This window comes from Pipra filicauda, unplaced genomic scaffold, assembly GCF_003945595.2.
Source record: "Pipra filicauda isolate LSUMZ 115617 unplaced genomic scaffold, ASM394559v2 scaffold18_size4552066_pilon, whole genome shotgun sequence".
NCBI classification, from domain to species: domain Eukaryota; kingdom Metazoa; phylum Chordata; class Aves; order Passeriformes; family Pipridae; genus Pipra; species Pipra filicauda.
The window spans coordinates 3,591,795-3,605,875 of NW_024104298.1; the positions used below are offsets into that span (position 1 = coordinate 3,591,795).

Genomic DNA, 14,081 nt, shown 5'->3' on the forward strand with positions numbered 1-14,081 from the left:
AAAAAAGCATGATAGAAACCACTGCAAAGAAGAGCAGAAGAGTGCAGTTTAGAGAGAACAAATCTATATCCAGATGTCTAAAAATTCACTTATAAAGTTAAGCCACAGGCTTTTAAAGTCAGGAAGCTTTTAGCCACAAAGAACTGACTCCATGTGCATCCCTGTTCACCAAGTGACTGTTATTAAAGCACCCAAAATAAGAAAAGAGTAGTTCCCAGACTAGGATATCCCATCAGGAAATACTTCAGTGAAAGATATGAATTGGCTGCTGCAAATGTGTTCTGACTCAGCAATAATTCCATAAGAATGTTTATCTTCCTTTAAATTTAGAATAAATTCAAGTCTGCCCTCCCAACCCTGTTACTAATTTGAAGTGTATCAGTAATACACAGAGAGGCTGAAGTAATGCAGCTTTAAGACCCAAAACTGAGAGAACCCCTTCTTGCTGCTGGCTGGCAGCGGAAACGGCATCGAGACCTGCAGTCTTGCACAACCCTGAAGTTTCGTGCTCATCGTGCACAAAGTAATTGGTTATTCCCAGGGCGACTAGAACAAAGGAGAAATAAAACACGAACGTGGCAGATCTCAGCCACTGACGCGGTGCCGCTCGCTTGCAGCGCGGCTGTGACAGCTTCGTGCTGCGGGTCACAAACGCTGGGCTGGGGGGCCTGACAAAAAACAAGTCAAACACAGCCACGGGTGTGGAACCAGAAACGAAACGGCTGAGACTGTGAACCACAGCTTTCAGTCAACCGGCTGGTGCTTCAACACCTCTCACCAGCGCGGCTCTGTCAGAATTCTTACCTACGGCACCTTCGGGCGCAGCTGTGTTCTCTACCAAACACCATTTAGCTATTTACCAAATAAAAATATGTGACAAATATATTATTTATGTGATCATAGACCCAGTGTACTTTGAAACACATCATCACCGGTTCCCCGGACCCCTGAGCGCTGCCGGGTGCAGTACCCTGCCCACCCCCGGGAGGCGTGGGGCCGGTCTCCGCATCGCAGGGCCAAGAAGGTGCCGCTCTTTCTGTGCTATCTCTAAACCCGGCGCCCAGCACTGACTCCCCAGTCCTCCCCTGTAGCTCCAGAGACGGCAGTGAGGGGCACAGGCGGGATTCCGCGGCACCGGGAGCTCCTGCCAAGTGGTCCCGGCGAGGCTCTGGGAAAGGGTCGGTGGGGATGGGGCAGTGCCCGAGACCCTCCGCATCGCCAGTGCCGGGGGTCCCAGGTTTGCACAGCCCTGGCCGTGACACGGCTCCGAGCGCACAGAGACGGAAATCCCCGGCGGGAGGAGGCGTGGAGAGAGAAAGGAGAACGGCCCACGGCGGGCAGCTGCCGGCTTGGCTTAGCTCAGCTCAGCTCTGCTCAGCTCAGCTCCGCACGATGGATCCGCGAGGGTGAGTAGTGACCCCGGGCCGCGGAAAAAAGGGACCTGCCGCCCCCCTCATTCATCGCTGGGGCACGGGGGGAACTCCCCGGCTGACTCCGGGACAGGGATGCGCATTCCCCTTTTAGGGAAATGCGAGTTTCGCTGCTGCAGCGGGCAGGGAAAGCGCTGGCGCGGGTGGGCTGCTTGACTGGAATCAAGGGCGAGGGGAACACTCCTGATCCCTGGACAGCGGTTGCAACGATAAAGGCTCCCGGAGGCAGCTCCCGTCGGCAGCTCCCGTCCCCCGGCGGGTCCCGCAGCGCTCCCGGTTCTCGGAGCCGCGGGACCGGAGCCGAGAGGATGAGGATGTTCCCAGAACCTCCTCCCCCGTCAACCGGGCTGGAACCCCTTGTCTCTCCGCGTTCGAGGGCTACAGGCAATTAACGGGCATTTTATGGAGATTTTTAGCCGAAAGTGAACTATGGGAGATGACTCAGCTGAGTTTTTATTGCCCAGGTTGGCGTTTCTCTAGGGCAAGTGTTAGAAAAACTCCGCAGGTAACTTGTTTGGGGCACCTGCTGATGCGAGAAGAGCCGTGTCGCTACAAGGATAGGGGGTAAAGTGGATCTCAAGGGGGTAAAGTGGATCTCAAATGGTTGTTGTAACTGAAAGCATCGGGACATCTTTTGCCTGGCAGGGTTGTGCCAGAGCAGCAACCTTCCATGGCTCTAAGATGAGCAGTGATGGAAAAAATGCTGGTAGGAAGAATGATCTCATCAAATAAGAATGTATGAAAAGGGAACTGCAACTTTCTCCTGTTTCATATGGCATTTAAAAAAAAAAAATGCAGAAGAGGGAAGGTGTGGGAAAGACTTGAGAAAGGAAAAAATAATTAAAGTTAAAATATCTTTTAAAAATCAGAGAAAACCTAAGAAACTTACTGGAGCTCACTGCTAGTGTGGGGGACACAGGAGCTGGGTGTACATAGAGGACAAAACAAAGGGTTTGCTGCAGGCAAGAGCATTTCTCCCTTTTTCCAGTAGAAGCTGGGAATTAATGCTATTCCAGAGGAACACGGTGGGTTGACACTGCCCCCACACAACCACAGCTGCAACCTCCTCCAAGTAAGAGGATGAGATCTGTCCAATCTTGGCTGTGCATCACTATCAAAATAAGAAATCAGGATCTGCTTTGTGTACATACATACATATGAGAATCGATTCTGGCTGACTATTGGAATGTTTGTTGACATTAGCAAAAGCCTACCATGGGAAATTCCCTAAGGAGTCCCTTAAAGATAAGTCAGTTACTTTTTGTATTTCATTCAAATGAGTTGCTATATCCATAATTTCCATGTGGGTGGGGATTGATAAAACAAACACAGGATTAAGAAAGATTAAAGACTACATTAAACTGAGGTTATCAAGACAGATCTCTAGAAACCTGGCACAAAAGTGATGACTCCTGCACTATATAAAAATACAACAGGAATACAATAAAAAGGCATGTGCAAAAGCCACCAAAAGTCACCGACAGAGACAGAGCAGAGCAGAGCTGCCTCTCTGGAATGTTTAGGTACAATTACTTAGGAGAGTTCCTTTAAGCCTGATGGCAGATTCACTAAAATAAGTAATAGAGCAGAAACGTTCTACACTGGTCATCCACTTAAACATTTGAAACCTCATCTATGAAACTGTTTCAAAGGACACAGAAAAGAAAAATGAAGTGTTTCCTTCATATAAAAGAAATACAGTTCATAGTGCTTCTCCCCAAAACTTTCTCCATCTCAGTCTCTGGAGATGGGGCTTCAAGTGGAGGTAGATTTTGTGTCAGGAATGTTCTGTGCTTTCTCCATGGGAAGCCAAATATGTTGGGGGGGATTATAACTTTGGGAGAGGCAGGTGGGAATTAGAGACACTCCTTCACAGCAGAGGAGCCCCAGGCTGTTCCTGAGGAAGCTGGTAGGAGTAAAGCTGGGCAAAAGCAATGCTGTGCCTGGGAAGTGGAGTATAAATTCCTATGCTTGGATGGACAAAGGAGCAGAAGCTGTGGGGAAAGGGCAGAAAGCTTGGAAGAGAGAGAGAAGGGATGTTGTAAAGCATAGCTGATGGGGAAAAGCAAGGTGAGAAATGGCTGCTGGGGGAGTGAGCTTAGGTTAGGGCTTGGAGGGAGGAGGGTCAGGGTTGGGAGGGAAGGCAGTGAGCGATCTGGGTGGCAGATCCTGGAGCTCGATCCTGGCTGGACATGGACTGCTGGAGGCAGCTCTACCCATTGCCCCCAACCCTTGGCTCAGTGTTGGACCTGGCTGAGGGTTGAGAACAGCTGAGGAAGGGAGCTGTACCCAAGTAGTGTGGCCTCACAGTCTTGCTTGCTTGCAAGAGTGAGCTGGGCAAACCAGCAACGAGCCAGTGCTCGTGTCCCTCTGCCCATCAGCTCAGCTTTGCAATCTTATTGTACCTGGGGCAATATCAAGGTGGGCAACTGCAGCCAGAAAAGTCTCATTGCAAAACCTTTCCAGCATTCCAAAACCTTTCCTTTCCCTTCCCACAGCACTCTGGAGGAAGGAGAGAACAATGTGTAACTAGGCATGGCGGTGAAAGGCTACTTTAAAGTAACTCCTAAGAAAGTGCTGCGCATTTATCTTCCTTAAAGCCCTGTGGGATGACAGTTAAGTCACTTGGACTTTGTAGACAGGTTAAACTGAGTTTTCCTATAGTATCTATCTCCTATAACACTCTGGGGTAACTCTTGCATAGATTTGTCCCTCCTGAGTAATCAAACACACCGAATTCTTTCCAGCAAAACCTTTGCACTCCACTCCAGTGCTCTCCACTATCAGCACGTTTCCTGTTTACACATTTTTACTGAGTGCACAAACTGGTGGGCAATGTGGTCAGCTGCTCTTTGACCTTTACCCAGACAAAACCATAACTCCCTGGGTTTCAGCAAAAGTATGAAAAACCTGGGTTTCGACCTGGGCATCCACTGTCCTTCCCAGTGATCCAGATAGCCTCCAGGGCCTGTTTGTCCATCTTTGTCCCATTTGTCAATCCACTTTGTTTTTCACAAAAGAGACAGGCACAATACCAGCTTCATGCCCTCTGCTCTGATTCCAATATTAGTGCATTTTGCTGCTATTCATGGCCTTGGCCACCTACCCACAGTTATGAACAGAAGTTTCGCAGCTGTCAAAAATGCAAATACTTAATGGGGCATTACACAGTAGCAGTACCTAATTTACCTACTTCTGCCACTGTACTAAAACAATCAATATTGGGTTTATTGCTTATTTAAACAAGAGAGACTCTAAAGTCAATCATGTAACGCTCTTGTTTGCTTTTATTTTTAGTTATGGATTTCTGTTACTGCTCCTGCATCTCCTGAGAGCTGGTAAGTGCAGAACGCTTCAGTTAAAAACTAAGCTTCCCTCCCTTTATTGTGTTTATTATGTTTGGCCAAATACACAAAGCAGTTGTAAAATGCACAATATAATCATCTGCCTGTTTTCAGCAAGATACTTAAAAATTCCTCAGTGTGAAATGTTTCTCTGACATGCATCAGGGAAAGAAGGAACAATCAATTTTTATCAGTTTCACTGCAGAGAACAGCAAGGGACCTCATGGATGCTCTTGCTCAGATTGCTTTGCTTGCTTCAGAGATATCCCTGCTTACGTATCTCTGCCAACAAAAGGCCTTCGAAGTGGACTAATAAGGGCTGTTGATAAGCAGATCTAACGTGCCTGGATACTCATGACTAGAATTATACATCACAGTGTCCAGCAGCCAATAGTAGTAAGTCTTTTACTACAGTTCCAAAATATCCCTTGCAAAACGAAGGTAGGGTTAAGCGACATCACCTGGTGATATTTAAGTGTTTTTAGAGTTGTCTCTCCTCAGTTCCTGCTTAATCATTGAGAAGGACCTCAAAAAAATCATCAAGGAAACTCCCTAGCCCCAACATCAAGACAAACTGTACCAGCTTCAGTCTCAGTAGATGCCAGCTGGCCTCTTCTTGCAGAACGCCAGTGGTGGAGGTTACCTCATCTTCCCTGGGTGCCACTTCTCCTGCTATTGAAGGGGGTTTCCCGAAGTCTGAGCCACAGCATCTGTGTTGCAGTTCAAGCCTGTAACTTCTTGTCTGACTCCTTGGAGGATAAGGGCCTGGAAAACATCCCACCTTCCTCCCTGCAATCTGCTTCATTGCTGTTTTAAAGCCAGGGTGCCCAACTCAGATGTGTAAATGAGCTATTTCTGAGTTCAGTGCACCCTCAGAAACAGAGGTCCCCCTTTAATATCGATGCCTCCCTCCCACCTCACCATGCCCTGTTTCCGCATTTCCAAACCTTCAATCCTATCATCTTTCTTTCCCAAATCATCCACCCACATAAACCCTTCCCCCAGATGTAATCTCTCCCATTCAACCCCATGCCTGACCCCCTCTCACCCCCTGCCTGACACTTACAACACATACACTGCTTTGGTGTCAGCAACCAGTTGCACCGAGGAGGTTTTGGCTGCTGGGGTGAAGAAATAGTGCATCCTCAGCAGGGAAGCTGTGGGCAGAGCTGCCCTGGCCCTCTTGGTGTCACTGTGCTTTCTACATCACTTATCAGTCAGGTCTCACCTCCCCCCTGCTCACCAGGAGGAGAGGCTGCTCCAGTCTGGAAGGCAGGAAAAGCGTTCTGAAAGCCAAATACGTTCTGAAAGCCACGTACCTCACGTGACCCTTAAGTTTTAAATGTCTAATGGATGTGTCACTGGAGGCATCTGGCCAGGCTGTTTTGCCATCTGTATGTGTTTATTGAGAGGGTGTCACCGACAGTAGCAATTAAATGTGATTTCTATGGCATTCTTGCTTTCAGAAACACTGCTTTTAGTCCCCTTCTTAATTTTTTGGGTCTCAAAATAATGGTAGCACTCTTTTTCTCATCAGTGTTTCCCTTTCTCGTGATTTACCTCCTGTCACTTGGAATTTTTCTTAATTAAAAAAAGCCTCCAAGTGATTATTAAAGCATTAGGGCTTGAATATGTGTCTGCAGTCAGTGGGCAAAGTGCAACATGTGGATATCCATGGGGCTGGGAACACTTAAGACTGGTTGGTCCTCAGAGAAATGGTCCCTTTGGACAATATACAGAAAAATGGATGTGGAGAGAATTAGCCACTGGCAAGTCATGTGGTAGGAATGACTATGAAGTGAGCACACACACACCTGTTATAAATACTAATACTGGAGTCTGTATGTGGTAGAATGTACTTGAAAATAATGACCCTTTTTCCACATAACCTCCCTTATTTCTCTCTCTCTTATGATCCTGCAGTTATTGCACTAGAGAAGAAGAACATCATCAGCAAACTCGGAGACAACGCTACACTAAGTTGCATTTATGACAAAAGAGACTTGCAATTAAAAAATCTACGGGTATATTGGCAAATCGCCGATCAAGTGAAGTGTTCAGTTGTGCATGCACTGGTCTCTGGTCGAGACAACTACAGCAATCAGTGTATTCACTTTAAAAACAGGACTCAATTATTCTGGGACAGGTTGGAAAATGGTGATTTTTCTCTACTACTACTGAATGTCAGCCAGAGTGATAAACATACATACAAATGTATAGTACAGGAGAAAAAAGAATTTCCCAAAGTGGTTCACCAGGCAGAAGTGGTTCTCAGTTTAGCAGGTAAGAACTTGTGTCACTTACACATATTTGCCCAAATTCTCATTTCAGTTTTTCAAATTCATGCTATTTCTACATTACATTTAAGCACACCCTTGGAAACATACTTTAGCCCTTTGCTGAAATGATGTGTGCTTAACTTAAATATTACAAACAGGGAATCTAAACCTGGGAGAATACCTGTAACAACTGTTTACCCAGTGTGTGTTTCTTTTCCTCTTGTTTTTCATTAATATTAAGACTCTTGCACGTGGCTGGGTGACAGCAGCTTAAGAAGTTGCTTTCTTCCTCTGGGTTTGGCTTTAGCTTTCTGCCCTTCCAGTAATTCTCAGCCCTCTGGGCTGAGAGAACCTGCAGGTGTTTCCCTTTCAAGTTATGAAGGCCATGTGAAACCCAGAAGTTCTGCTTCAGAGCCCACGTCAGAATTTTGTCTTCTCAACGTGTTTCAAAGTATCAGCGACTGTTTCTTCTTCTCTTGCTCTCCAGCTAGTTACAGCCAACCAATACTCAGTGGACCAATAAGAAACAGTACTGGAGAGGAGGTGACTTTCAGCTGCAGGTCTGGCAATGGATACCCAAAGCCCAATGTTTATTGGATAAATAAAATGAACAACAGTCTCCTGAACGCATCAACGCTGGAGATCATCTCCCACGCCGACGGCACCTACAGCGTTTTCAGCACCCTGACGGTGAAAGCCACTTCCAACATGCAAATAGAGTGCTCCATAGAAAATGAAATGCTGCAGGAAAATCTATCAGCCAATTGTAAGTCCCTTCACACTGCTTCATGTTTTCTAGATAGCAGGAACACCAACCAGTGCATCTCTGTCCGTAGATACACACTAACAAGGCCTATGTGTTAATTCAGTAGTTCCAAGAGGTGCTGAGAAGAGCTCAGGTTTTGTTTCAAGCTAATTATGCCTAGCCATGCATTTTATGTTTACTTCTTTCACACTGAAGTGAATACCCCATAAAGTGTATGATGACAACAGCTCTGAGGAGCTCTTGCACGCCAGGCAGTCACTGTGCTTTACTCTTTGGTTCCTCGGGAATATGCTGACTTGGGGAATTAAGTTATTTTTCAAGGGCCACCATACAGCAGATCCATGATTTCTGACCACCTACCCAACTGCTTTGCAGACTCATGTTTACTTTTTACTCTACCTAGTTTCAAAGTTCAGTTTTCAGTCTCCAAAACTCAATTCATTACAGTGCACTGTTTAAAGCAGGCCTGCAGAAATGTGGGTAATGTCAGCTGAATAGAACAATACACCTAATAGCACAAGTATAATATGCTATTTATTGCTGATGTGAGTGATCAATAGTAAAAGCAAGTATTTAGCACTCAACTCTTCACAAAATCAGAAAGCTATTAAAAAGGAAAAAAAAAAAAAAGAAAACTATAAAGTTAGAGCTACAGTACCACTGCTGGAAGTCATTATTTCAAACAAAACTGTGTAGAGAAGCTGTATGGAGTGGGAAGGCTTACCTGGAGGTGGCTCTTTGATCTCACTGCAATTCCTGGTCCTACCTCCAGCTACCCCTTTCTCTCGCAGGTTTCTGCACTCTGGTGCAAGGAGGTTGTACTGTTTGCATAACTGTAGCTGGATACCCACAACTTGTGTACCTGAACACTCCAAGGAATCACATACTCTGGACTTAACAACACTGATCCCACAAACATAGGCAAACTACATAAACTATTTCCAGGAACAAAAACTGTGCACGCGAGCAAAAGTTGCACAGTAGAGTGTTTAAATGACAATATACCATGCTGTCATCCCAAATTAAAGGAAAACTGAGTAACCTTGTCATTAGTTTCCTAATGGCATTCTGTCATATTGTCTTCTGGGGGAAAAGACCTTCATATTACCAGTTTCTGTTTGTTTTTAAAAGCACATGACACTTGAAATAGTTAAGGGATGCGATTTAAAACCTTCCGTTTGCAGCAGTAGGTGAAGATTCTCCATTAATTTCAGGGAAACAGGTTTTCACTCACTTTTCTGAATACATTGAGATTTACATTATAGATTCTGTATAGATTTATTTTTAACTGAGTCTAAGTACAAGCCCAAACATAAAGTCTCTCAAGGCTGGCAGGAAAGAACAAAAAAGAAGAAAGAAGGATGGATGCAGTGTGATGAAAGGGAAGAGTAAACTGGTATTGTATTATTAGACATTATTAGCTGGAGATGTGCCTTGCTCAGAAGAAATCACCAGTATCACAGTGATACAAATAGCACAAATATTTAATCCCTCAGAATTTTTTTATATATGTAAAATTTGGTGAAATATTTGCCTGGTATGAAATGTGAACATTTACACCTTATTACATCCCCTTTCTATTTTATTCTAGACATGGAGCAGAAGCAAAGCAATGGTTCTAGCACAGAAAACCTAGGAAAAAAAGGAAGACTTGCTCAAGCAGCTGGCATCATTTGCATTGTCATTCTGATAGGCCTTCTAGCTGTTTTAATCTGCTGGCTTTGGAGACGGAGGTCCTCCCATCTGCTGTCCTATACAGGTAATGAGTCACTTCATTTGCATGACCAAATATCTCAAGAATTCTTTTTCACTTACAAATATACTTAATGTTATCCATTGTGTCACTGGTAGGTACAAAATCATTCTGTTTTCAAAAACCTGGGGTGCCTTTGGGACTGGACAGTTTTCTGCTCTTGTGCCTGAGCCTCACAGGAGTTAGCTGCTGGATGTGAGAGTAACTCAGACTTTGTGCCTGTTCAGGCCATAGTTTGTCAGCTGTGATCCCTGCAGGCTGTTTCTGGACAGATGGAAGGGATACTCTTCCATGGAACAGAGCTGGGTTCAGTAGCTTGCTCTGCTTAGCACAGTCTGAAGCAGAAATCAGAGCATAATTCAATCCTGAGAGCTTTAGGGTCACTGGCTGGAAAACTAAGGGTCAGGATCCCACCAGGATCAAGCGGATTTCTACAGAAATACAGCTTGTCTCACTGTCACACGTGTACTCTTGTGTTGCTGCATGACATCAATGCTTGGCCTAACAGAACAAAAGGGAGCTCTAAAAGAGGTCTTGTGAACCAGACTGAGTCTGCCAAGCTATCTGAGTACTTGCTGTTAGCTACTTTGCAGCTGTACAGGAGCTAACACCTGAGAAAAGGGAGCAGGGACAACCAGACTTTTCATGGACAAGGACAATCCTTGTTTTCAATCCATACCCTCTTCCTTCATGCTAGCAAGCCTGGGTGCCTCAGAAAAGAGCGGGAGAAAGCAGGGTAGTGATCTTGTCCAGCATCTGCAGCAGCTGTTCTAGAAGTTGCGTCCTTCTCTCGGAAACAACCCAAGGGGGGTGCAGGACTCTGTCTCAAGACATGGAGCAGGGCTATTACCTCATTATTTTATTATCCAAATCTGTCCTTCCTGAAATAGTAACCTATATTGTAAGACAATGGAGTAAGGACTGCATTTTGCTCTTCAAAGAGCAGTTAGCACATTGAACCCTCAGCATTGGTGGATGTTGCTTAATATTAATCTCATTTGGATAAACACTATAGTTATCTACCCTACATGCTTAAACCTGTGAATTTGTTTCAACAGATGTCCCACCAAATGAATACAAAGAAGGACCCAACCGTAAGTATTAAAAATATATTACTGTATTTGTCTCAAGAGTGACTTAACTTCAAAGCTTTGGTACTCAAGTTTAGCACAAAGCCTTCAGATTAGACTTGCTGGATATTATAACTTAAGCATGTAAAGTAGGAGCCCTACTTCTTCTGTCAGCCCTTTCCTCAAGGTCTGTAAGTGTTGACAAAGGCAGCCTGAGAGTCTTAGTTCCCAAAAATTCCTTCAACAGTTCAGGCCAAAGGACATGACAAATCAACAGGGAACATGGAGCATACAGGCTGAAGCCACCCTCCCTTCTTGTTCTACAACTATGCCAAAGCTTCATTGCCACAAACCTGGAAAATCTATCTTAAATGCTGATTTTTGAGTCTGGACAACACTGACCATTTATCACTTCATGTCATCGCAGTGCAAATCACCAGCTGGTTGTTCCCTGCCTTTTTAGGCACAGCATCCTAGAAGGTCTTTAACTGGGATACAGGAACATAATTTTCTTTATGTCTATGAACCTGAGCCTTTATACGCCCAACTAAAATAAAATACTAAGCACTCTCCTAGAAAAAAATCACACCGTTCAGACCTTCAACATGTTCATATTTTTTATAAGCAATAATGCAATATTGCAGGCCAGCTGGTTTACAAATTCATTTACCATTTATAGTGGGAGAAAATAAAAATAGGGCAAAAAATGAAGATAGATTTGGAAAACAAACTCAGAACAGGGGATTTTGAGAGTATAGAGAGGTTGAAATATCTGCCTTTGGTAGTTTCTACTTGAGAAAATGACTGTTGCCTGTGTCTCTGCAGAACAGGCAGAAAATACTGTGATTCTACCAAAGCTGTAATAGTTAAAGCATAGTTTGCTGTAGCAGATGCTGTGAATGTACCCAATTCACAGTATCAAGCGGAAGCAATATAACCCCATAAATTAAAAAACTTTCTCAGGAACTTCTTTTGTGGTCATGGAAACTGGGTTAATGGTCAGTTATTTTCCAGACCACAGCCTGATCCCCAACATTTGTGTTTGCTAAACAATGAAAGGCATTGCACTGTTTCCAGCAGAGCATAATGTAGAGAGGAGGATGGATTTTTCTCCTTAAAATAAAGAGAGTTTCTCATTTTGTTCCTGTGGATTACATTAACATACATTAACACAACACAAACAGTTCATTTAAGGTCAACTTCCTTTACAGACTGACTTATAGAAGGCCCTACTTATACGAGGGCCTTGACTTTGCTCATAAATAGAAAAATCTCTGTGACGTAAGTAAGAGTAAATATTTGTTTTATTTTGAAGGCTGCTGTAGCACGATTTGTTCATTAAGAACAAAGCAAAGACACTTGCCTTCCAGACACTACCTTTTCCTTGGCATGTCTCTGCACCATTTGTGGAAGAGGAGGTGGGACAGCAGCTTTGGTGGCTCACTGCTGTCCCACCATCTTCTGGGCATCCTAATTTAAGGGCAACTTGGACCAATACCAGAGAAATGAGAATGATCTAGGGACGTGCTGGAAGATTGGTTATGTTTGTTTAGGCCGATTAAGGACACGATAAACAAACCTCTTCAGAGCGTCCTTAGAGAGGATGGGACAAGTTATTTATTGTGCTAACCCAGCTGACACAGCACTTAAGGTCCAACAGATTTAAACAAAGGAGACTTAAGCTGGATTTTAGGAAGAAAAGTGTACTGGTAGTTGAGCACTGAGATGGAGAGTTTGTCCAGGCTGTCAAGCCTCCATCTCTCCCAAGTTGTTGCTATTCCATTTCTTTTTTTTTTTTTTTAACAAAAGAGAAAACTAGTATCTGTCAGAAATTATTTAGTAATATAGCTGGTACTACCCTGGGGAAAAAAGATGGCTCTTGGAGAAACTCCAGCCTAATTCAGTCATCATTTCATATTTTCAAGCAGGTTGTGTGTGGTAGATGGGGAATAAGGCACTGTGGAGGTGCACCCAGGGGGATGCTCTGCCATGCATTTTGCTTTTCAATACTGATGGAAATGTGCTTCTGGTGGTTTCACTTTATGAAGAAGGCCAGATTGCTTCATGGGCAGTGGGAATCCCAAATACTGCAAACCAAAAAGAGATTACTGAAACTAGCTTTTCTGTTAAAAGGGGGGAAAAAAAAGGGTTGGAAACTGTGAGGAAGGCAGGTTGTAAAGAAGAGTAATTCCATCCTAGTGGGGTTAGTCTCTCCAGACACCCATTATAGAGTGGGGCAGAGTGCTCTGGAGCAATTCTGAACTGGTCCCTGGAGGGATCCCCTCACTTCCTTAGAGGAGCCTCGGAAAGCCGTTTTCCCTTGACCACAGACAGAATTTGTGCTTCTCATTCTCTGAAACCCAAGGTGACACTGGTATCCCCTCACAAGGGAGGGGGATGTTAGCAGGAGTGCCCTTTTTTTGCATTTGCAGAGAGAGGCACTTCCAGGTTGTGGAACAAGGACAGAAGGCCCCCAGTTTCTTGGGTACCCGGGCAGAGACAGGGCTTCACCCCAGCCAGTTCTCTCTCAGCAGCATGAATACCTCTTTTCCATAGCTTTGTTCCACTGATTGCATAGAAAAAACAATGCTAGGACATGATTATTTTGTGGAGAGTTTTTTTCTATTTTTTTTTTTCTGAAAAGAAATTGTTCTGTTTTTACAGTGCCTGCCTAAATGGAAAGTCTGCCAACAATTTGGGCAGCTGGAGATGTGTCAAGAGAAGCATCACTCCCTGTCTCAATGGCAGCACTGTTTGTAATACAACTGAAAGATTTCTGCCAAGAGAGATGGCAAAAAAAAAAACAACAACAAAACAAAACAAAACAAAACAAGCTTCTCCAACACAAGAGACAGGAAAATCTGCTGGATTTTCATTTCAGCTGCTGACTGTATCCACACAGCAGTTGTGTGACCACTCCAGTTAACCACCTGGGACAGTCCTCTGTGACTGTCAGTGATTTGAGTACCTGCACTGAGGAATGCAGTAAGCCTGGGAATCAACTGCTCTGTGCCAGAGCACTGGAAATTGGTGACTGTCCAGTCTCTCATCATCATCTTTGAGGATTTTGCTGGGAGCAGAAGCAGCCACCTTTCAGGAGCATGGGAAGTTCCTGTTGTGTCACCTCACCTGATGACTACTGGATGTGAAGAAAGGCAGCTAAAAGAAATAAAACCAAAGGACTCTGCAAAGTGAGAATTGTAACTAACCCTTTCCATGTTTATCTGTCTACAGTACGTCCTTTTCATTGTCTGGTTTCACCAGCTGCATGTTATTGTGTACAGAACTAGGCAGAACGCTTTGACCCAGGCCTCCAAAACTGATGTTTAAATGCACTTGATAGCAACATTTTGTTTTTTACCAAATATTCCACCGAAAAGGGGATTTCCACTTTTTACAGGAGTCAGAGCATACTGTGCGAAAGAACAGGCTGTGGAAT

The 14,081-nt window shown here is 44.4% G+C and overlaps 1 protein-coding gene across 1 annotated transcript; it reads left to right on the top strand.

Moving 5' to 3' along the window:
* Positions 1-1,093: 1,093 nt before the first annotated feature.
* Positions 1,094-13,961, top strand: ICOSLG (inducible T cell costimulator ligand). The gene is made up of 7 exons (XM_027742035.2): positions 1,094-1,406; positions 4,728-4,768; positions 6,698-7,057; positions 7,541-7,819; positions 9,411-9,578; positions 10,631-10,666; positions 13,307-13,961. Exons 1-7 carry the CDS (start codon positions 1,189-1,191, stop codon positions 13,315-13,317), a joined length of 1,113 nt encoding a protein of 370 aa, XP_027597836.1. The 5' UTR covers positions 1,094-1,188; the 3' UTR covers positions 13,318-13,961.
* Positions 13,962-14,081: the final 120 nt, after the last annotated feature.